The sequence below is a fragment of the Emys orbicularis genome, chromosome 9, assembly GCF_028017835.1.
Source record: "Emys orbicularis isolate rEmyOrb1 chromosome 9, rEmyOrb1.hap1, whole genome shotgun sequence".
In the NCBI taxonomy this organism is placed as follows: Eukaryota; Metazoa; Chordata; order Testudines; family Emydidae; genus Emys; species Emys orbicularis.
Window position 1 is genome coordinate 68,023,714 of NC_088691.1, and position 24,509 is coordinate 68,048,222.

General features: G+C 44.0%; 1 protein-coding gene across 1 annotated transcript in view; it reads right to left on the bottom strand.

The window, feature by feature from the left end:
• The window catches only part of EPHA4 (EPH receptor A4), a 131,768-nt gene that overhangs the window by 62,826 nt on the left and 44,433 nt on the right, over positions 1–24,509 (bottom strand). Inside the window, exon 4 of the mRNA XM_065410526.1 lies at positions 8,887–9,042. Coding sequence (XP_065266598.1) covers positions 8,887–9,042 — 156 coding nt within the window. The remainder of the gene's footprint in view (positions 1–8,886; positions 9,043–24,509) is intronic.

Genomic DNA, 24,509 nt, shown 5'->3' on the forward strand with positions numbered 1-24,509 from the left:
TGCAAAAAGGACTTTTATCTTTTTTAACTATCCCTGTGCTATACTTGGGGGGGGGGGGGGAATCATCCATCCACCCTGGTACCAGCAAGACAGACCCTAGCTCGATAAGGATTGTTGTGATCCTAGCACAAAATAAAATGTCAAGATGCCCCACTGCGGTTTAAAGCAAGCCTAATCTTCATCTTTAAACCAAAAAAGTCTTATTGAACACTTACATTCAGCAAAATGTAAACTATGGACCTGATCCAGAGCTTATGAAGGCAATGGAAAGACTGATTGGCTTCCGTGGGCTTTGGGTCAGGTTCTACAGAATGATTTTCTTATGGGCCTGAGCCAGCAAGATACTGACCATTCTCAACTCCAATGCCTCAGGAGTAGGCCCTACGTGAAGGAGAGCCTAGTCCGCTGCGTAACAGAGTCTACAACAGAAAAGACCAGCCAAGACTCACTGCAATCTAAAAGGGAGCTGGTATGAATAGGACTGATTCGAATCAGCAACTCGGCTTTGAGTAAACCAGGGGTGGCCAACCTGTGGCTCCAGAGCCACATGCAGCTCTTCAGAAGTTAATATGTGGCTCCTTGTATAGGCACCGACTCTGGGGCTGGAGCCACAGGAACCAACTTTCCAATGTGCCGGGGGTGCTCGCTGCTCAACCCCTGACTCTGCCACAGGCCCTGCCCCCACTCCACACCTTCCCGCCCTCTCCCCTGAGCCTGCCGTGCCCTCGCTCCTCCCCTCTTCTCCCCAGAGCCTCCTGCACGCCACGAAACAGCTGATCGGGAGGTACTGGGAGGGAGAGGGAAGGCGCTGATCGGTGGGGCTGCTGGTGGGTCGGAGGCGCTGGGAGTGGGGGGGAGGGGGAGCTGATGGGGGGCTGCTGGCATATTACTGTGGCTCTTTGGCAATGTACATTGGTAAATTCTGGCTCCTTCTCAGGCTCAGGTTGGCCACCCCTGGAGTAAACTATAGGAAAGCCCTGAAGTTTTTGATAAGATACAGGAACAACTTTGCACCATAGGCATCTGGGAGTAAATGTCCAGATGTCAGCTCCTCTAATGGCAAGAAAACCTAACTGGACACATATTATTCACTGTACAATAAGTCATAAAAAATCAAATACATCTTCTGTTGTATGAGGTTTGGAAGCCAGACATTGCATACGATATAGCAAGAATAAAAAGGACTATATAAAAAGATGCAAAGAGGAAAGAAATTCATATCTAGAGCAGCTCCCAGAACCCAAAGTCTTTTAACCATAATAGTATTTTTTTTTAATCCATCACAAGTCTAAAATTGAACTCCCTAGAGACAAAGTTCAAATGTGAATGCAGATTGCAGTGTTTCCAATTGGGTGCACAGAAAAAAACCCTCAAATAAATAATAAGATAAATTCCTTTAAACTCCTGTTGCTGCCTCACTGAAATGCTGGGGAAACTGGTGCAAGGACAAGAGTTCAAGAAGAAGCACCTTGGTTCTCCTCTTTCTATTTTATAAAGCGTCATTAATCATGTACAACTTTGGAGCTGTCAATAATGCTTCAGTGTTTGGGCTGTGAAGCCCTTCAGATAAGCCTTTGTTGTTAATCTCTCTCCATCTGAAAGACAGGTTATAACGCAGAGTAAACACTTAGGATGTGTAAGTTTTGACTCTGAAATAAAGCCCATGCTTTCCCCTGACAGTTGTATATGTTGCTGCCACTAATTGTTTTCTTTCAGCAGTTGTGGACAGCTCTCTGGTTGCTGCAGGCTAGTTTACATAAGCGCTGCCATTTAGGGCAACAGTTGCTTCTTAGCTGCATGGACATTCTTGGTCATTTATCATTATAGGCTATGTGTTTTTATAACTATGAGGGCTAAAGTCAATAGTCCACTAAATGTAACAACCACTTGAGATATCATCAGCTACTTTTCTTTCTTTTTGGGCACAGATTAATATTAGTTCAGGTTTTTAATAGATTCACCAGGGCATCTGATTGGGACACAAGGGCCGGATTCCAAAGCTTTTACTCAGGCAAGACTCCCTTTGATTTCGGTGGGAGTTTTGCCTAACTAGGACCTTTGGTCCATTTTCCTGGCATGTATTATTTCCTATTGACATGCCAAAAGACCTCTTCCCTTTTGGTTACTTGATACGTAAGACTTGGTTTCTTTGATTTAAAAAACAATGCAATTGATATTTCCACTTCTCTGAAGCGAAGCTAGTTACCGCAGAGCTCTAATTATTAATGTGCCGTTGGAGGTTTGAGACACACATGTCACCACTGTGTGGGCTCTCTGAATTCCCCCACCAATCGCTACTCTAGTAACAACTACTGACCTTCCGAAACCAGCATGTGTGGCAACTCATGCTCTCACACAGCCTAAAGAAGCACAACCACATCTTCACTAACTAGCTTAACTGCAGCTAAGAGCAAATATCCATCCAATTGCTTTTTAGATTAAAAGCAATGATACCCATTATGGATGGCAAAAGGTTCTTTGGACACTGGATAGGAAAAAGTCCAACCTGGAAAAATAGGTCATGTCACTGTAACAAACTGCTGAATTCTTTACTTTGGTAAAACTTGATTTACTTCAATGGGAATTTTGCCTGAGTATGGACTTCAGGACTGGGCCAAATCAGAGTCCCAAATTAATCCAGTAAATGTCTGTACTAATTTAAAGATACGGCGAAAGAGAGACAGAAGCTGGCTAATATCTCAAGGGGATCTTGCCCTTAATGAACAACTCCCCTGGCTCGCCATTCACATCAAGATCTGGTCCAAAAAATGGCCTCTTTGTTTTTAAAATGTTCTATAGACTTGTTTCAGCGAGTCAACCCCTCTCTTGTCCCATACCCTCCTCCCACTTAGCCTCTCCTTAGTCCCTTCATCCAATCACACAGTTTGTGGAGAGAGAGCTTTCTCCTGCAAAATTCCTGTCATCCCAAATCCCTTCCAATATAGCTGCAGCTAACTGATGACATCTCTCTAAATCTCATCTAAAAACAAAACCAAAAAAATCCCCCAAATCACTCTTTCCCTATTGCCTCTGCAAAATACAATTCTTTCTCCTGCCTCTGTTATTTTTGCATAACTTTGCAACTGTAATATTTTACCCTAAAAAGTTTTTCAAGATAATGGTCGGTATGAAGGAAGTTCTATACAATACAGTTATGGGTTATTGTTCCTTAAAGATGAGGCAGCATTCATATAATTAAATCTGTCTTAAAGGAATAATAAAATCAGTTGTTTAATTATGGTCTTCGAATAACGTGAGGCAGAATTATTACATTGGGAAACACTGTCTCTTATGACAGGAGGGTGCCAAATAAGGGTAGTCTCTTGTATAGGTCTCAATGTCATTTACACTGGTCCTCATTTGCTCTCTCATAGCATATGGTACAACTTCCCATTGAAGGCCTCAGACTGCATTTCTAGAAAAAGTGTGGAGGAAACCCTGGGAAGAAAATAGGGAGAAGTCCATGCTAAAGCTGCCTGCAACACACTACCGCTTCCATGGTCACATGTTTTCCCCTACTATCTGGTTCTTCTGTACCAGCAGTTGACCTCAAATTATATACAATTAGAACAGGTGACAATCAGAATTTGTCTGGATGTGCAGTGAAGGGCTAAGTTTAAGAAAAAATGTATGTGTGTGTTCTTTATGCAAAAATGTAAGCAATTGTAGTAAATATAGTAAATACATGCTCAGATGACCAGCTCTATGTGCAATTAGTCATTCGCATGCAGAGTTATTGTGAATGTATTTGCAAATAGGTATGTAACTGCACCCACATTTTTGAAAATGTAGGCCAATGTTTATCTTTGCAATATTTTAAGTGTAACAGAGGATGGAATCAAGGACATATATGAGAATGTAACATTTGCAGGATTAAAGTGTTTAGACCTTACAGACCTTTTTTTAAACCTTGACCTTGGAAACAAGTAAGGACAGTGTTATTTTAATTTACATTCAGATTTTAACAACACAGTCACACAGCACTAGTGGAATCCACATTGAGTTTCCACTGTAGATTGTTCATCATTTCATTATAGTTCATTGTGTTGATAACTGTCAGAAAGCATTAGAAGCTGGGGGCATGAGTAATAGGACTGAAATGGTAATTTAAAAACAATATACTTTCTGGAGGAAATACAGAAGTGCACTAAATTCAATTAGAAGAGGTGAATGTAAAGACAAACTAAGTGACGTTTGCTGTTTGAAGTAAGGCTCTTTTGATTTCTTGATGACCTAAACTGGTGAAAGCCTTTTTAAAGCAGGCACTTTCATCACACATCTTGCTAAATTTGTCCTCATTAACTCTAAGAGCTCTTTTGGTATAAACTGTCTTAAAAAGCAGCTGTTTTAGGAATATTTTAGGCCATGCCAAACTATCAATCAATCAGTCCTTGTTTGGGTGGCACAACAGACTAAATTATTCAGGGTCATTTACTTAGACAGATCTCAAGCTGGACAGTTTATGCTAATCATCTCTCTTTTGTAAAATGCTCCCAATCACAAACCATTAATATTCTTGATCAAACAGGCAATATAAACAACACAAAAGTGCCCCATGCCGGCTTATACTGTGTGCACTGTTTATTAAAAAACAGTGAAAGAGACACATAGGTAAGCAAGAGCAACTCTCATTGACTTGAGTAGGAATTACACCTGCCTATGCCAGAATGGAATTTAGCAAGGGGGAAAAAAGTCTAAAATTGGCAACCTCACAGATTAGAAAGAGAAATTCAGGAGTGAGGAGCATGACTGTTAAATTGGTGGCTTTCTACCTCTCATAACTTTGTTTATTGTGGAGACCATGAATACCCCATGTAAGTGATAACCTTATGACAGACCCATCTTCTCAACAAGTACTGAAGTATAATGAAGGGCTGAATAGTTGCATTAATATAACTTTTGCCATGCTTCTAGAGGGGAAAAATGACTGTTTTCCACAGTTTCTGCTCAAGTGTACTATAGGTCAATCATACCATTTCCTTGCCCTAGCACACAGCTGACAAGCCCTGTGAGCTTTAGAATTGCAAGCTTGAATTCCTGATTTAGCCAATAAGGCAGATCCAAAGTAAGAAGGAGAATTTTGTCTAAGAAAGGAGGACGTGGTTCTTTTCCTCAGCAATGACACAACATCAGTGATTATCCCTTGGAGAGGAGACTAAAGTGAAAGTTCCCTTCTGTCCCATAAGTAAATGTGTGTCTTTGTGTCTTTGTGCATCTATGTCTGCCCTATTCACATGTCCCAGCTACAATCTGTAGATCAAACTCTGCTGTCATTCATACCCATGCAACCCTACCTGGCCATATTCTGCTCTCAGTTTTGTAGGTGTAAGTCAGGAGTAACTACTGATATCAGTGGAGCTATACTGGATTTCTACCAGTGTAACTACATGTCAAATTTCGGTCATTTACTTAAAGGGGGCATGAGCAAGAGTTAAAAAGTGGTTTGTATAATTTAACACAGGACAAAGAACATGTAAAATATTCCTCATCAAATCTTTGATGCAGAGGGATAGTGTCAGAATATTCGAAGCTCTGGGGAACATGATTGGCCCAGCACATCAGAAAGTAGGTGCAATTTTCATTGACATGAGAATTGTGTAAAAGGGAAGGGAGGAAGATCTCTAATTCCCTCTCATCCATAAGCACAATCAGGTTAATGGAAAGCTGTAAGAGTCTTCCTCCCCAAGCCTGCAAAGGGTAAGATACAAATGACAAGCGAGCAGCTGATATATTACTAAAAGAAATCGATACCAATGGGTCAAGGATCTACAGAAAAGAGTCCTGAGACTGAAGTTCTTCATCTTAAAAAAAGGTTTAGAAATAATAATATATAGTTTAAAAAAATGATCAACCCACAGTCCATTCCAGGTGTTTCCCTCCAAATTACCCAACACTACTTTTGTTCACCTGGTCTAATAGTTCTCCAAGTGAACAGAAACCTGATTTTACAAGCCACTGGAGCATAGTCTATCTTTTTGCTAGAAGAATGGATCTCAGATACTGTGTTTTATTTCTTCTTTAGTGTGCCGTCACACTGAGCGATTACTAAATGCAGGGCTGAATGAGAATACCAGGGTTAAAGAGAGCATAATGAACAAAGAAGGTGCCTGATTATTATGGCTGTCAGCACAAGGGAATTGGCTTTGTCACCTGGTTTAACCAACTGGTAAGAACTGATTAGCGTCTGAAATCAGTTTGAAAAAAAACTTCTGATGTTTATGTTCTTCTCCATCTCCACATCTTGTCAGGAAAGGCAGACCAACTCGGGGGGTTCTTCTGGAAGGGTAACTTACATACAGGCTCCCTAAATGGCTTCCGTCACTTGCCCAGAAGGAGTTGGCCAATGGCTACGTGGAGTTGGTTTCAGAAGGAGAGGTGGGGCGGGTGTCCTCTTGCAAAACCCATCTTGCTGTGAGACGATGCATTATCATGCTCACACAGGGATACACTTCACGATCAGAGCCTTTTCTGTTGTATATGTCATAAGCATACACAGTCATAAACAATATTAGAACGTAGCTAAGCCGAAAACTTCAGAGGAGGGGTGTGCTGGAGAGTGAGCAGCCTGCCGGATGTGACTGCCCTCTCAATCAAATCATAAACAAACACAGAAATAACCTCGTTGTTCTCCTTCACATTGGGTCACATAGAAATAAACCCTTTAACCTTTTTTAGCAATCCAACAAAACAAATCCATTTCACATTTCTTACAGACCACATGCAAGCGCACGCATGCACACTCTTTCCTGTAATATATACAGGCTCAAATCATAGCACTGGGCTACAGTGGGTGCAGTGTAAATCCACACTGTTCCAGGCAGAGCTCAGACCTGGACCATCATTCTTCCTCTAATGCTCCAGTGCATTTGGTTCTGTGCAGCCTCCTTGTTTCTGTGTGCCCAGTATTCTCATTTGCAGAAGTGAGGAGTGGGGGCAGGGCTGTGTCCCCAACTCTTCGTCTCCAACTTTTTGAGTTAAGCTATAACCCTGGGGGTAATCCCGAGAACAACGACTGCAGTTGTGACCGAGTACTGCACCAGCCTCAACCCCACTACACACACAAGCTGGTCAGAACCTCACTCACAGCGATTAAACTTAGCAAACGTGGATCCTAGCCCAAACTGATCATCTGCAGGAACATGCTTCACAAGAAAGAACTGTACTTGTAAATATACATGTTATCCTTCCACAAAACCATTTCCTGGATATGACTCACTATCCATTAGAACCCTCTCTTTGCACTTTGGTCACTTGCACATGCTGTGTCTCCTTACCTCAAACCTTCATTTGATAGTTTCATTTTTGGTCAGGACTTCTCTCACTAAGGCCAGGTTTTCATTGGAATCTTTAGCTGCTGTAATAATGGTGCTTAGGGATGCGATTATTGGAAGGGAAGGCCTGGAATTTAGGGAGGATGCTGTAACAGTGATGGACAAAAAATGAAGGGGAGAAATGAAGATTAAAAGGGACACTATAAAATGTCCGGTGGCACCTTAAAGACTAACAGATTTATTTGGGCATAAGCTTTCGTGGGTAAAAAACCCAAGAAAACCCTTCAGATGCACCATCTACCCACGAAAGCTTATGCCCAAATAAATCTGTTAGTCTTTAAGGTGTCACTGAACTCCTTGTTGTTTTTGTGGATACAGACTAACACGGCTACCCCCTGATACTTGACACTATAAAATGTGACCCATCTCCTCATAAGAAATTTGGATTACAATAAAAACGAACAAAAGAAAAAATCTCTCTCTCTCACTCTCTCACACAGACACCACCACATCCTATAGAGCAGGGGTTCTAAAACTGGGGGTTGGGACCACTCAGGGGGTCGCGAGGTGATTACATGGGGGGTCGCGAGCTGTCAACCTCCACCCCAAACCCCGCTTTGCCTCCAGCATTTATAATGGTGTTAAATATATTAAAAAGTGTTTTTAATTTATAAGGGGAGGTCACACTCAAAGGCTTGCTGTGTGAAAGGGGTCACCAGTAAAAAAGTTTGAGAGCCACTGCTATAGACTTCAATGGGAGCCGTACATGAATACACCCCAGCAAAATATAGCCTTCATGTTTATTAACTCAGAATATTATATTCATTCAAAATATTAGGCTGAGGGAAGGTTTAAGTCTCACTTCTTAAACAGCATGACCCACTAACACATACCCAGATTGATATGCTGGTTGTCCTTACCCCCGTAGGCATGCTCTCGCTGATGAAAACATCCTTGTGGAATTAAAATGTAATCTCCTGTTTCCCCACAAGTTGGAGCAACTGGAGGATTTACAGATGTTGCACAGATTTGATTGATACAGATTTGCTCATATGCACTTATAAACCATGTATGTATCAGGGGCACAACAAACCAAGCATCTTGGTGTTTAAGACTGCTACTGCCATCATTAAGGAGTTATGCTGTAAATTTTAAACTAGTCAACTCAACACTGACAGTCTCACTAAATATCCAAATATTTACATTCATCCTTGTAACTGTGAGCAAATGTATCACAATTTCTACATACATTAAGGTTTTAAAACAGAAGAGGCTGTGTAGTTCAGAGGATAGTGCACTGGACTGGGACTCAGGATACAGGTTCTATTCCTGTCTCCACCACTGATAATAATGGAGCATGAGGTCAAACCTCTGATTATTACTGAGCTATTTATTTTTACAGCAATGATTTCATCTCTCCTTTAATTATAAATTTCATGTTATGTTTGGTGTTGGGAAGAGACCTGCTTTCGATACATTGCGTTTACTCGGCTGAAGAAGAATGGTTACTGAATGCTGCTGCCGCACACTTCTCAAAGTGTGATGTACATCTCAAGGCAACGTTTTTCAAATTATTGAGGCAGAAAGAATAAATAAATAAGAGAGTCTGACTTACGAGTGCAGGGCATGGAGGCAGCATCATTTTCGGCTCGGAAAAAGCCCTGATCACAGGTGCAGGAGGTAGAGCCTTCCCAGATGGAGTAGCTGTGGGATGGGCATTTGGCACAGGAAACATCTGTGGAGAGAGCCTTGTAGTATCCGATTTTGCAAGCTAGAAGGAGAAAAGGGAATGGAGAGTGTTATTTGCCCAGTATGTGATAATAAAATGCTGTTTCCTTTACTCAAAATCTAGGATGGAGACATTTTTGAAGAAGAACAAACCATGCCCACGTAGTCCCACGTGAGAAGTTAACAAACCAACAAGCTCTTAGTTGCTAGCCCTACACTGAGGGATACAATTTCTAATTCAAACAAGGGCCCTTTAGGAAGCTGGTCTGGTGATATTTCAACAGCACCTATAAGCACATTTCCCTACCAACTTTGCTGGAAAACCTGCTTCATCTTTGTGTTATACATGGTCTTGCATGTCACTCCCCATTCCCACCTGCGTGCACACACTCATACAGCGCAGTAACAGGGCACAAGTGTTTAATTCTACGACCACTTAAGGAATGGCAGCTGATAGTCTGACAGTGCCAATTTTGGAGATGGAGTGGAACAGGCACCCACTGTGATTGGCAGGGAGGCTCTGAGTCTAACATGCCCGGAAATGGCATGTCTCCCTCTGGCAAGGCAGGATTAATTTGGCTCTTTCTCCCCAAGGGAGGAAATAAGCATGTTCTTCCCTCCTCGAAGCTAGGGTATCCAATAGCTGCACTGCTGGCACTGAATCCCCATGTGCACTTGGCAACCTTTCAGTGACATCATCTTCATAAAGGCGACGCTTACACGGATGGCTACTTTTACATCACTTGGAAAAAACTCATTACTGTCGTTAATAGCAAGTTTTAGTGGGGGCCCCCAGGTATGTCATCCTAGAAATCTGTGCCTTGGCAAAAGAGAGAAGGCAGCCAACACCACTGGCTTTCAACCCTTCAGAGGCCAGAGCAAACATCCAGGTGTTTTTTTATAAGAACAGAGAGTGTAAGAGGGAGGGTTATTCCCCATATTTACAGCATGACTCACTCTCGAGGCTCTTCATTTAGCACCTAGACTATCTTTAGAGTTCTTCCTCTCTGCACTCATCCACTTATTGTTGTTTTTCATTTATTCTTTTATTTTTATGATACACACCCTAAACGGGGATTTTAGCAACACATTTGTAAAGGAGTGTGTTACTTCACTCTTCCTAACCAAAGCCACTGATGGAATTTCCTTAACGAGTCTAAACTTCATGATGTGTGGAGCGCTGTCAATAAAAGCACTGCGAGATCGATCTTGGCCTCGCTCACTTTGGCTGTCACTGGACCAGTGAATCTTATAATAACATGTTGCTCCAATGACTAAGATTTATGCTTCCAGAGTTTATACACATCACATAATTAGATAAGGTTCAGCTTGCAAGGTGCTTTTTGGCTACACTTCAAATGGCCTTGGGGTTTCGATTAAAATCAGAAACCGCTGCTTTGGCAGGAAGAAGCTCTGGGGTCAAGCCCAACCTCTCCACATCAAATACAATTAGTCCCTGAACACAAATAGAAACCCACTGGGTACAGGCTGTCACTCAGTCAGTCACAGTAAACAAAGGCAACTTGTGTAAAATGGGTTATTCTGCTTGTAGTACGGGCTGCCAAAAGAAGGGAAAACTAACTTAATATTTTTTTACATCGGAGTTGCAATGTTTGACGAATGAGCTCAAATACTGCTAGCAGCCTTCATGCATTTGGTTTAAAACCACTGACATGTAAGTGACAGACTCTGAGTTGAGTTACACCGGTGTAAATTGGTAGTAACTCTGTTGAAAATGGTGGTGCACCTGGTTTGTATTAGCATAAATCAGATCACAATGATGCCCTAATCCTGAAAATGACAAATACATAGATGCAGATAGAGAGCACTTTTTTGCAATGTAAAAAAGAAAGGGAGATGAAAAATATACAACCTGAGACCTAACTAATCCCACTTATACTGCAAACTCCATTTCTATGTTTTAAAAAAAATCAAGCGTCTAGCTTAATTGTATTAATGGCTCACAGAAATTATACAATGAATGACTATCACTTGATTTTTTCCTAATACCAATATTCATGGTAAATGAAGCACAGAATAACCAGCCCCACATAGGGGACGAAAATTCTGCTGTGGTTTTAACATTTTATCACAAAAACAGGAAGATACGACAGTTACACATTCATGGGGACAATCCCACGTTATACCCTCTTTTCAGACTCTGGGGCTAGGAAGGGATTGAGGGGATGGAGTAGGCATGGGAGTGGGGTTTCAAATTCTACAATTCACAGGAATTTCCCCCTTTTTCTTAACACAACATAATCTTTTGTTTTCTACTATGTTAAACCTTGGTCATTAATATTTCAGGACCTGCAGAAAGCTCTCTCTAAATGCAGTGGCAGCTTCTGAAGCACAGAGCCATTTTGCTTCGGCTATACAAAATCACCGACTACTGAACCAATGGTTTTCTTCACTTCAGCATGTTCACAGATGCACTACATTTCAGCACTTGGCACATAAGAATACTTGAGAATATGTTGCATTTATTCAACAATTCTTTGCTCCTTGGAGTTCTATTGTATTTTCACTTAAAAACTTGATCCTAACCCTGTCAAGGGTATTCTTTCCCTGAAGTACAGCTGACACACCTACTATGACTGGTACTGGACTTTTTTTTTAAACTAGGATATTATACAGTATTTTTAAATGTTAATGAATTAGTAGACAAACAACAATTGTGAATAGAACCCCTTCCTTGAAAGTCTTTATTGCTTGCTCATGACAATCCTTCATTTTGCTTCTTTTCTGGGGAGGATTTGCTAGATAGGACAGGGCATGAATGGTATTCTTACACAGCTTTCGAAAGATGTCATTGTACAAAGATTAGTTTACATGTGCAATACAAATCTTGAATTCAATTCCTTTAGCTTTCCCTCAATTAGTTCTTTCTATTAGTTTAAAAAAAAGGGAGAGAGAGAAAGAGAGAGAGAAATCTTTTCTTCCATTCAGATCACCCACCAACATAACAAAGTTATTTTTTAAAACAGAATTATCCTTAAGATGTCCAAGGAAATTCTTAAACAGAAATATTTTCAGTGTGAAAAAACAAAATTGTGACACCTGTATTTTTTCTGTGGGGAAAAAAAAATTATGTGAAGATGAGCCTAAAACAAAACCTTGGACTAACAGCTGCACAAATCCTGCTTTTAAGCAAATCGATTTTATTTATCTTTTCATGACACTCAGCAGAACACTGTCAACCTTAGCAAGCAAAAAATTTAGCCTGCCATTCTTATAGTTTTCACGAGGGATATCCACTAAAGTACAGTAACAGTTGCAAAAATAGGAATTTAAGAAAAGTAGGAGTCCAGGTCTCACTGAGTATCAAAGGGATTTGGGTGTATAACTTCCTTAGGCTGTTTTGAAAATCCCAGCCTCCCATTATAAACCCGTTTTCAGAAGCTCATGACTTCCTGAAACAATTTATGTGCCGACTGAAGGTTGTTTTGCTTGTTTTCAGACGAAGTGTGAATTTTCTATTGCAAAATCTGAGGCCTTTTCATTCAGCCCTTTCAAAATTAAGTAAAGTTGAAAAATAAACAAAACAACAAAAACAAAATAGTTCTCCTAGCTGATTCTCCACACTTTTTTTTTTTGGCGGGGGGGGGGGGGGGAAGCGGGGGAGGTCAATGCTACAACAAAATAAGTTGAAGTTATTGCATGTAAATTAAAGCCCAAAATACGGAGTGACACTTTTGATAGGTTTGGAAGAAAAATAATTAAAAACTAAAAAATTAAGCATCAGTTTATTTATATATTAGTTTTATTTCAAGCTGGGGGGAAATGCAAACATTTTCACCCAAAATTTACTCCTTTTTTTTCCTTGTTGAAATTTGAATTTAATATTTCATCAAAATTTTGAAAAAATTTGAACAGCTCTACAGATGGTGGAAAATGAGATTAATTTTTGGCAAAAAAATGTATGAAAAAATTCATCCCAGTTTTTTCACTGAAATTCAAAATAACTACAAAAATATTTAAATCTGGGCAATTTAAGACAACTCTATTTATATTCCTTTTGGCTCTTTCTTGGTTTATTTACTTCCCTTTGCCCTGATGACCCTCCCTCCCTGACTCTAACTACTAGAAGGCTAACTACTACTTTGGGTGTGGATAAGGGAGTCTTCATGGGGCTAGACTTCTTTGTGGCAGACTTCAGTGGCACTGAAGCCGAGAAAATGAGAGTTGTTTGGGTTGGCGGGCTGCTGCTTATGCCCGTAGCCCTCTCTATAGCCCTCTCTATATGGGAGCTGCCCTAGCAGCCAGATGATTTAGGGGGGGATACAGAAGCTAGAGGAAAAGACTTAAGGAGCTACCAGCTAAGTCACTCCAACTGCAGAAGCATATTTTTAATGGGGTAAAATGGGGCAAATCACAGCTTCTGGTTTTGAAGCTAATAAAGAGGAGAAGGTAGATGGGTAGATGAAGGGTCAAATTCTTTGTTGGCACAACTCCACTTAGTCAATGAGAAGGTCTGGCACATAAATTTTAAATTCTTAGTTCAATGTGCAGCAGCAGTAAAGAAAGTTAATGGTATAGAGGCTTGTAATGAGGACATTACGGGCATATACACCCTAGAATGTTGAACTGTGACTCTATAAAGCATGGTTAGCCTGCATTTGGAGCCCTAATCCTGTAAGTGCATTTGGAGCCCTAATCCTGTAAGTACAAGTATGGCTCCCGAGCCTGCATGGAACTCACTGGAGGATCAGGACCTTAGTGGGAAATTTATCCCTTTGCAGAGGGCTAGCACAGGGCCAATGCACCACTTAAACCTTCATTAATGTGACTCAGTGAGTGGTGGCGCAATAACCTTAAGATTTGTGTCTTCTAACTTCTCCAGTTAAACAGAAAACAATAATGTTGCATTAATGTATTTGATTGCATTTTTTATAGGCAGAGCACAATTGATCTGCTTAATAGAAAAATAGATCAGCTGTGTAAATAAACTTAGAACTTGCTTACACTTCCCTACACTTGCAGCAGATGTAGGGTACATGTAGATACATGCAGCAGTGAAAAGGTCCAGCAAAGGTACACAGCAGGGAAAGGTTCTAGCAGTGGGTAGCTGCTGGAGCCTTTCCCCACTGCCTCCCTGTGTCAGAGCCTCTCTGTGCTACCAGAGTCTTTTACTGAAGGGACAGGCTGATGCTACACTGCTAAAAATAGTAGTGTAGACATGGAAGGCATTGTTTGAGCGTGTAGAGAGCCACATAGAGTAGATATCCTTCGGTTCAGGAGTGCAGGCCACACTACTCTACTCTGTTGTCCTCTAAGCCAGTGGTTCTCAAACTAGGGCCGCCACTTGTTCAGGGAAAGCCCCTGACGGGCCGGGCTGGTTTGTTTACCTGTCGCGTCCACAGGTTCGGCCGATCGCGACTCCCACTGGAAGGGCGGCCAGCACATCCCTCGGCCCACACCGCTTCCTGCAGCCCCCATTGGCCTGGAGCAGCGAACCGCAGCCAGTGGGAGCCGCGATTGGCCGAACCTGCGGACACGGCAGGTAAACAAACCGTCCCGGCCCGCCAGGGGCTTTCCCTGAACAAGCGGTGGACCGGCTTTGAGAACCACTGCTTTAAGCAGTGCCTCCCAGTCTACACTGCTATTTATACCCATGCTAGCTGAGCATGCAGTGTCTGGACTCTATAGATTCATAGATTCATAGATTCTAGGACTGGAAGGGACCTCGAGAGGTCATCGAGTCCAGTCCCCTGCCCGCATGGCAGGACCAAATACTGTCTAGACCATCCCTGATAGACATTTATCTAACCTACTCTTAAATATCTCCAGAGATGGAGATTCCACAACCTCCCTAGGCAATTTATTCCAGTGTTTAACCACCCTGACTGTTAGGAACTTTTTCCTAATGTCCAACCTAAACCTCCCTTGCTGCAGTTTAAGCCCATTGCTTCTTGTTCTATCCTTAGAGGCTAAGGTGAACAAGTTTTCTCCCTCCTCCTTATGACACCCTTTTAGATACCTGAAAACTGCTATCATGTCCCCTCTCAGTCTTCTCTTTTCCAAACTAAACAAACCCAATTATTTCAGCCTTCCTTCATAAGTCATGTTCTCAAGACCTTTAATCATTCTTGTTGCTCTTCTCTGGACCCTCTCCAATTTCTCCACATCTTTCTTGAAATGCGGTGCCCAGAACTGGACACAATACTCCAGCTGAGGCCTAACCACAGCAGAGTAGAGCGGAAGAATGACTTCTCGTGTCTTGCTCACAACACACCTGTTAATACATCCCAGAATCATGTTTGCTTTTTTTGCAACAGCATCACACTGTTGACTCATATTTAGCTTGTGGTCCACTATAACCCCTAGATCCCTTTCTGCCGTAAGCATAGACCTTAGTTTCTAAAGTCCACAAAATGCTCTGGATGTGATTAAAAGAAATCCCAAAGCAACCACTGTTCTTAAAGCAGCAGCAGCCCAGCTTTCATGAACAACCCTACAGTAACACACCAATGTGTGCAACAAAGGAAAAAGTAAATTCTTGAAGGAAGCAGATCTCAGCTTCAAGCTTCCAGTAAATTAGTTCTAAATAAGAATGGAGAAAGGAATTGTTTTTAAAATGATTAAAAAAATGATACCATCCTCTTAAAACCCATTTCAGTTTATTGATGACTGGTTCCCTTTTCAATCACGCCTGCTACTTTGGAAATATTTCCAGTTTGTATTCTAACTGCACACCGGGGAATAAAAAGTTTTCATTTTTCCCTCTAATGTTCTTTTCTCTCTTAAAATGGATGGATTTTCTTTCTCAAATTTTAACAAAACCACATCTGCCACATGAGTAGGCAGCTTCTTCTTAGCTCTCTTTTACTGTTATTACCATTTCTGAACAGATTTTTGTGTGTTAATTATAGAACTCAATTGTTTGAATAGTCTCTTTTGATGAGCTTTCTGCCCCGCGCCATGAACCCCTCAGTGATTGTACAGCTGTTTTAGTTCTAAATGCTCATCAGGATTTTCTAATTGTCAAGCTGTCCCAGGGACTAGTTCTTTTGACCTAAAAGTCAAAGAAAGGGAGTCACCCTTGTCTCTCCAACATGAATACCATAGGACTCCCTATGCCCCTTCCCCCCATTACCTGTGAGACAATGCCTGTCCCGATCACTGCCAGCCCAAGCATAATTGGGTTTTGGGTGAAATGAGAAGATTTTAAATAGAATGAGTTAATGAGCTTCTTGTAAAATTAAGTCGTTCTTCTGGTCCAAACTAGTTACTCACTGTAATGCCTTTGAGGCTGATAAAGATCCTCAAAAGCCAGAAGAACAAAAAAAAATTGTTAGCCTTCTCTCAAGCCGTCTTAAAAGTCAAGTTGTAGAATTCAATGTGATGAACCCAATGCTGCTTCCAAATAAAGCCAGCTTCCTTTGATGTTAGCGCTGTCAGATCTTTGGGTATGTCTACACTACAGGATTAATTCGAATTTATATAATTCGAATTTAGGAAACCGATTTTGTAAATTCGAATGTATTCGGCCACACTAGGCACCATTAATTCGGTGGTTTGCGTCCAAGCTACCATAGTAGCATCGATTTCCAGAGCGTTGCATTGTGGGTAGCTTTTACATAGCTATCCCATAGTTCCCGCAGTCTCCACCCCCCTTGGAATTCTGGGTTGAGACCCCAGTGCATGATGGGGCAAAAACATTGTCGCAGGTAGTTCTGGGTACAGCCTCCCCCTCCCTCCCTGAAAGCAACGGCAGACAACCATTTCGCGCCTTTTTTCCTGAGTGAACTCTGCAGACTCCATTCTGCATCAAGCATGGATCCCGTTGTGCTCCAGAACGCAGTCTTGAACATTATAAACACCTCGCGCTTTCTCGTGGAGTTTATGCTTACACAGGACCAGAAACAAGAGGCGAGGAGGAGGAGGAGGCGGCGATTGCAGCGCAGCGACCAGCGTGATGAGGACATGGACACGGACACAGAATTCTCTGAGACCGCGGGCCCCGGTGCTTTGGAGATTATGATGTTAATGGGCCAGGTTATAGGCTTTGAACGCCGATTCTGGGCCCGGGAAACAAGCACAGACTGGTGGGACCGCATAGTGTTGCAGGTGTGGGACGATTCCCAGTGGCTGAGAAACTTTCGCATGCGTAAGGGCACTTTCATGGAACTTTGTGACTTGCTTTCCCCTGCCCTGAAGCGCCAGAATACCAAGATGAGAGCAGCCCTCACAGTTGAGAAGCGAGTGGCGATAGCCCTGTGGAAGCTTGCAACGCCAGACAGCTACCGGTCAGTCGGGAATCAATTTGGAGTGGGCAAATCTACTGTGGGGGCTGCTGTGATGCAAGTAGCCAAAGCAATCACGGAGGTGCTGCTACGAAAGGTAGTGACTCTGGGAAATGTGCAGGTCATAGTGGATGGCTTTGCTGCAATGGGATTCCCTAACTGTGGTGGGGCAATAGATGGAACCCATATTCCTATCTTGGCACCGGAGCACCAGGGTACCCAGTACATAAACCGCAAGGGGTACTTCTCAATGGTGCTGCAAGCACTTGTGGATCACAAGGGACGTTTCACCAACATCCATGTGGGCTGGCCGGGAAGGGTTCATGACGCTCGCGTCTTCAGGAACACCAATCTGTTTAAACGGCTGCAGCAAGGGACTTACTTTCCGGACCAGAAAATAACCGTGGGGGATGTTGAAATGCCAATTGTTATTCTTGGGGACCCAGCCTACCCCTTAATGCCATGGCTCATGAAGCCATACACAGGCAGCCTGGACAGGAGTCAGGAGTTGTTCAACTACAGGCTGAGCAAGTGCAGAATGGTGGTAGAATGTGCATTTGGCCGTTTAAAAGGTCGCTGGCGATCCTTATTGACTCGCTCAGACCTCAGCCAAACCAATATCCCCATTGTTATTACTGCTTGCTGTGTGCTTCACAATCTCTGTGAGAGCAAGGGGGAGACCTTTATGGCAGGGTGGGAGGCTGAGGCAAATCGCCTGGCTGCTGATTACTCGCAGCCAGACACCAGGGCGATTAGAAGAGCACACGATGAAGCGCTGCGCATTAGGGAAGCTTTGAAAACCAGTTTCATGACTGGCCAGGCTACAGTGTGAAATTTATGTTTGTTTATCCTTCCTGAAAACCCGCCCCCTTTATTGACTCATTCTCTGTAAGGAACCCACCCTCCCCCTTCCCCCAGCTTGCTTTCAAAGGAAATAAAGTCACCATTGTTTAAAAATCATTTATTCTTTATGAATTGATTATAAAAAGAGGGAGAGAACCTGAGTGGGGTTTGGGAGGAGGATCAGCGGGAAGGAAAAGCCCAGTAAAAAAAGGTTAAGAAAATGGCAGCCTTTTGCTTGGGCTGTCCACTGGGGTGGAATGGGAGGGTGTACGGAGCCTCCCCCCCCCCGTGTTCTTACACATCTGGGTGTGGAGGCTATGGAAAATGGTGAGGAGGTAGGGGGGTTATACAGGGGCTGTAGCGGCACAGAACCTGAGTGGGGTTTGGGAGGAGGATCTGCGGGAAGGAAAAGCCCAGTAAAAAAAGGTTAAAAAAATGGCAGCCTTTTGCTTGGGCTGTCCACTGGGGTGGAATGGGAGGGTGTACGGAGCCTCCCCCCCCGTGTTCTTACACGTCTGGGTGTGGAGGCTATGGAACATGGTGAGGAGGTAGGGGGGTTATACAGGGGCTGTAGCGGCACTCGGTTCTCCAGCAGCCGTTCCTGAAGCTCCACCAGACGCCGGAGCATGTCTGTTTGCTCACGCAGCAGCCCCAGCGTTGCTTCCCGACTCCTCTGATCTTCCTGCCGCCACCTCTCATCTCGAGCGTCTCTCCTCTCCTCACGTTGGTCCCTCCTGTCCTCACGTTGGTCCCTCATGTCCTCACGTTGGTCCCTCCTGTCCTCACGGTCACTGGCTTCTTTCCTATACTTGCAAACCGTCTCCTTCCACTCATTCAGATGAGCTCTTTCATTCCTGGTGGATTGCATGATTTCGGAAAACATCTCTTCTCTCGTTTTTTTTTTACGACGCCTTATCTGGGATAGCCTTCGGGAAGGAGGAGGGAGGCTTGAAACATTTGCACCTGCTGGAGGGAGTGAAAAAAGGAGAGAATTTTTTTAAAAGATACATTTTTCAGAACAATGCTTATACTCTTTCACGGTGTATACTATTCACATTACATAGCACATGTGATTTCTGTGCAAGGTCGCATTTTGCCTCTTAATATTGAGTGCCTGTGGCTTTGCTGCTAGAGATCACAGACGCAGGTCGGGGAAACAGAATTCACCTTGCATGCTGCCATGGTAAGCCACTGTCTTTAGGCTTCTGCGCCCTGCTTTCCCACATACCAAGCAAAGCCCGTTGTGCTGCAGTTTTCCTGTTAGCTTGTTTTCTGCTGCTGAAGGTTAACACCCCCCCCCCATCCAATTCTCTGGGATGAGTGCTTTATCCCTCCCCCCACCGCGTGGCTGGTATCAGGGAAGATCCCTGCAGGAACCAAACTAACACCCCCCCCCCACCCGCCATGAATTCTCTGGGATGAGTGCTTTATCCCTCCCCCCACCGCGTGGCTGGTATCAGGGAAGATCCCTGCAGGAACCAAACTAACACCACCACCCCACCCGCCATGAATTCTCTGGGATGAGTGCTTTATCCCTCCCCCCACCGCGTGGCTGGTATCAGGGAAGATCCCTGCAGGAACCAAACTAACACCACCACCCCACCCGCCATGAATTCTCTGGGATGAGTGCTTTATCCCTCCCCCCACCGCGTGGCTGGTATCAGGGAAGATCCCTGCAGGAACCAAACTAACACCACCACCCCACCCGCCATGAATTCTCTGGGATGAGTGCTTTATCCCTCCCCCCACCGCGTGGCTGGTATCAGGGAAGATCCCTGCAGGAACCAAACTAACACCCCCCCCCCCCACCCGCCATGAATTCTCTGGGATGAGTGCTTTATCCCTCCCCCCACCGCCTGGCTGGTATCAGGGAAGATCCCTGCTAGCAAAACGCGAAAAGCTCTGGGCCAATCCTCCCCCCCCCCTTGCACTTGGCTAAATGCAGGGAAGGATTTCTTTTCAGCCACAGGCAAACAGCCCAGTAGGAACGGCCACCTCAGTCCCCTTAATTAAATTCCCTTATTTCAACCAGGTTACCCTAAGCGATATCACTCTCCTGAGGATTACACAGCAAGATAAAGAACGGATGTTGCTTGAATGCCAGCAAACACCGGGACCATACGCTGCCAGGCTCTGTCAGGCAATGATACCAGATTACTTGCTACTAGCATGGCGTGGTCAAGTGTCCTACCATGGAGGACGGAATAAGGCTGCACTGCCCAGAAACCTTGTGGCAAGGCTTTTGGAGTACCTCCAGGAGAGCTTCATGGAGATGTCCCTGGAGGATTTCCGCTCCATCCCCAGACATGTTAACAGACTTTTCCAGTAGCTGTACTGGCTGCGAATGCATCCCAAGTGCTCAGGGCAAATTAATCATTAAAAATGCTTGCTTTTAAACCATGTTTTATATTTTAAAAGGTAAACTCACCTGAGGTCCCTTCCATGGGGTCATGGTCTTGGGTGCTGGCTTGGGAGGCTTGGGAGGGTACTTCAGTCAGGGTGAGAAACAGTTCCTGGCTGTTGGGGAGAACGGAGAGCTGGGTGCTCTCTGCCAGCTCGTCCTCCTCCTCCTCCTCCTCTTCCCCTTCCGCGGAATCATCAGGTGTCCCTGATGAGATTATCCCCAGCTCGGAATCCACAGTCAGAGGTGGGGTAGTGGTGGCGGCCCCCCCTAGAAATGCATTTAGCTCAGCGTAGAAGCGGCATGTCCGCGGCTCTGACCCGGAGCGACCGTTTGCCTCCTTTGCTTTTTGATAGGCTTGTCTGAGCTCCTTGACTTTCACGCGGCACTGATCTGTGTCCCTATTGTGGCCTCTCTCCATCATGCCCTTGGAAATTTTTTCATAAGTTTTGGCATTTCGTCTTTTCGAACGCAGTTCAGCTAGCACTGAATCCTCTCCCCATATAGAGATCAAATCCAGTACCTCCTGTACGGTCCATGCTGGTGCTCTTTTTCGATTATCAGCCTGCATGGTTACCTGTGCTGATGAGCTCTCTGTGGTCACCTGTGCTCTCCACGCTGTGCAAACAGGAAATGAAATTCAAATGTTCCCGGGGCTTTTCCTGTCCACCTGGCCAGTGCATGCGAGTTCAGATTGCTGGCCAGAGCGGTCACAATGGTGCACTGTGGGATAGCTCCTGGAGGCCAATAACATCGAATTGCGGCCACACTAACGCTAATTCGAATTGACAAATTCGATTTTGGCGCTACTCCGCTCGTCGGGGTGGAGTACAGAAATCGAATTAAAGGGCCCTTTAATTCGAATTAAATGGCTTCGTTGTGTGGACGGTTCCAGAGTTAATTCGAATTAAAGCCACTAAATCCGAATTAAAGGTGTAGTGTAGACCAGGCCTTTGTCTCCTATTGCTAATGACTTCATATTTTCTACAAATTACAATCAGTTCCATATCTTTAACTCACATCACTGATGAGAAAAAAAACCAAATCACTTGTAGTCACCAAGGATCATTTTTAACTGAATGAATTTAAATATGGATAAAGAAATACAAGCACCAACAAGAGCACATTGGAAGGGTGGTGTAGATTTATTAGTTGGTTTTGGTATTCTTGTTTTTAATTGGGTAGGTTTCTAGGAAGGGCTTGAAGATAACCTGGAAGTAAAACTCAGGGGAACTAAGGGTGCACATGGAACTATGATCATCAGACTGAGTCCAAGAAGTTCAGCTGATCTGGATTGACACTATTTGTACATCCCACCGGGTCTCTGTCTGGTCTTCCTTGGCTTCCCCACCCTATCATTCTTGTCTTCAAGGCTGAGGGGCCTGGCGTACAGTAGCTTGAGCACTTCCCCAACTTTGCTCTTCAGTTGCCCATTTCCCCTAGGAAATTCAAGGGTGCCAGTTGTTGTTCCCTTCATCTTGTACCTCTGGGGGTCACCAGCTAAGGCCATTGTCCTTTTCCAAATATAGATCTTCTATTGGGAGATGGGTAGGAGGAGGGTCCCAGAAAGTGGTCAGATCCTGTCACAGAGCAGTAGAAGGAGCACAGCGTTCCCCTCCTCCAGTTAAACTGACAGTTGGGAAAGAAAGTATCCCAGTGCAGCTGGAGGCTAGCAAAGTGAAGCCCCATAAATCTGGTACTTGATTGGTTGCTAAGGAAATCCTGAGATTTCTCTAACTATAACACTAGGGATTTAGGGGAGAAGCTATCTGCCTATGTTCTCAGATCAGGTTTTTTTTCTGGCCACAGAGTGAGAGTTGTTTCTTCTTCCACTTCCCTGTATGTATTGGGGGCTGGTCTGGCAGCTTCCAGCCCTCTTTCCTCTCTCCTCCGCCCCTCACCAGGACTTTTGGATTTGGGGGAAGGGGGCCTGATGGAAGGCCTCACTCAACCTCTAGAAATGGCAGATGAAGTGGTTAGGCCAGTGGGTCAGCAACGGGAAGGAAAGGCCTGGCAGTGGTTGGTGTGAGGGAGTCACTGGGAGGAGGGTTATCAGAATTCCTCCTGCAGGTGTAAGATGTACAGAAGTAAACCATCAAGGGGTAGTCAGTTGCCAGCTCTTGCCTAAACTGAACCTGTGCAAGGCCAAATTTGCCTAGCCCACCACATGCATCAAACCTTACCCAGCTAGATTTTTCCAGGGACTTGTCTACATGGGAAAAAAGCCCACAGTAGCTGGTGCATGCAGCAGCTAGCTATTCTTCACTCACTCCCCAAGTGGACTCTTTAGCTGCACACTAAGCGTGCCTCAGTGCACATTAGCTGAATCTACTTTGGAAGTACACTGAGCTGTACCACCTAAGGGTGCTCAGTGTGCAGTAAAGAGCGTCTACACAGGGAGTAAGTGCAGAGTAGCTAGTGCACTTTTACATTCACATTTTAGCTCACTGCGCACTAACTCCCTGTGTAGACAAGCCCTGGGACTGCCAATTTTCATGGCACTTTTTTTAAGTTTTGCTAAATTAACCACAAGTTTAAAAAGTTTAGAAAGGAAATTTAATAATGAAGAATCTGGGAAGCAGTTGTCCGCTGTGTGCGCCAGCTCCACCTACCTAATAGACATGGGTTGTTGTAATACAATGAATCAGCTGTCAATAAAAGGTGACTCTGTTAAGAGTGAATCTGCTGCTGCTCTTTCTGCCAGCAAGGGAAGAGTCAGTGGCAGACAGAAAGAGGGCTGGTGAGAAGCAGTTCACAGGCACAGGATGTCTGGGGTTACCCTAGGAGAAGCTAGGTGGCTGCAGATTGCTGGAGTGGTATCTGGGACCCACCAGCTGCTAGAGTCTTGGTGGTATACCTGACATGCTGCCAGGGATTGGTGTTCAACTCGGCACTGGCACACCCCACACCACCCACCCAGAGCTGACGATTTCACAGCGCCCAGTTAGGGGGATCTGGGCCACGCTTGGAAACTGTGTTCTGTAAATTCAGGATCATGGCATCTCTAGCACAGTGTGATTGTATGGCATCATCACATTTCAAAAGAAGCCACTCCTTGTGTTAGGACTTCATTCAGCCACCATCACTCACATTGAGCAGCCCTTCTCCCACAAACAGTCTCATTTGCTGAGTACTAATCAGAGGAAGAAACTGTCCCCACATGTTGAATGCGCTAAAGTAACCTATTCTATTATGAATTTTTAACCTTTAAAAAAACAATATAAAAGCAAAACCAAAATTAGTCTGATAACTCAGCCAACAGTTCATTTTTAAAACTGCATCCCCCTTTCCAGCATTTCTTGAGTATTTGTTTTTTCCCCAATAGATCCCTATGCTTGTTTTGAGTCAAAACTGATATATCTGGACTTACCTGGTATCTGCTACCGAGAAAAGACATGCCTGAGAAATTGACACTGACTGCATCATAGTCCCTTTGAAATGATTGGAAGAACTCCCAAAGACTTCAACAGGTCTAGGATCAGGCCCTAAATGGAAAATGCTACTGCTAAAAAGCATGCAAAGAGCTATTCTGAAGCTCATAGTTCACCAGATAGTGTATCATAACTGCTGAACAAAACTAGGAAAGGATTGCAAGGGTTGCCATCACCTCGAAATCTCACTTCTCTATGAAAATGTTGTACGTACTGTAGCCAGGAGTAACACTTATTACTAAAAAAGGGAGAAGTTTTGGGGAAAGACTCTCTCTCTCTTTCCATTATTTATTTTGTGCATCTTGACGGCACTGTTTATATATAGGCAGTTCAGGAATGAAAGTAACTTAAAGGACTTGCTGGTACTCCGGAGTCCTTAGGAGGGGTGGGGCCTCAACCAGAAGAGGTGTGGCCTCTAGCAGAAGAGGCAGGGCCTTTAAACCCCCGGGCCCTTTAAATCAGGATTTAAAGGGCCTGGGGCTAGGGCTGTGGTAGCAGCAGCGGGGAGCCCCGGGCACTTTAAGTCACCATCAGAGGCAGGGCCGGCTTTAGCGAGAGCGGGGCTTTAGCAAGAGCGGGGCCCGATTCC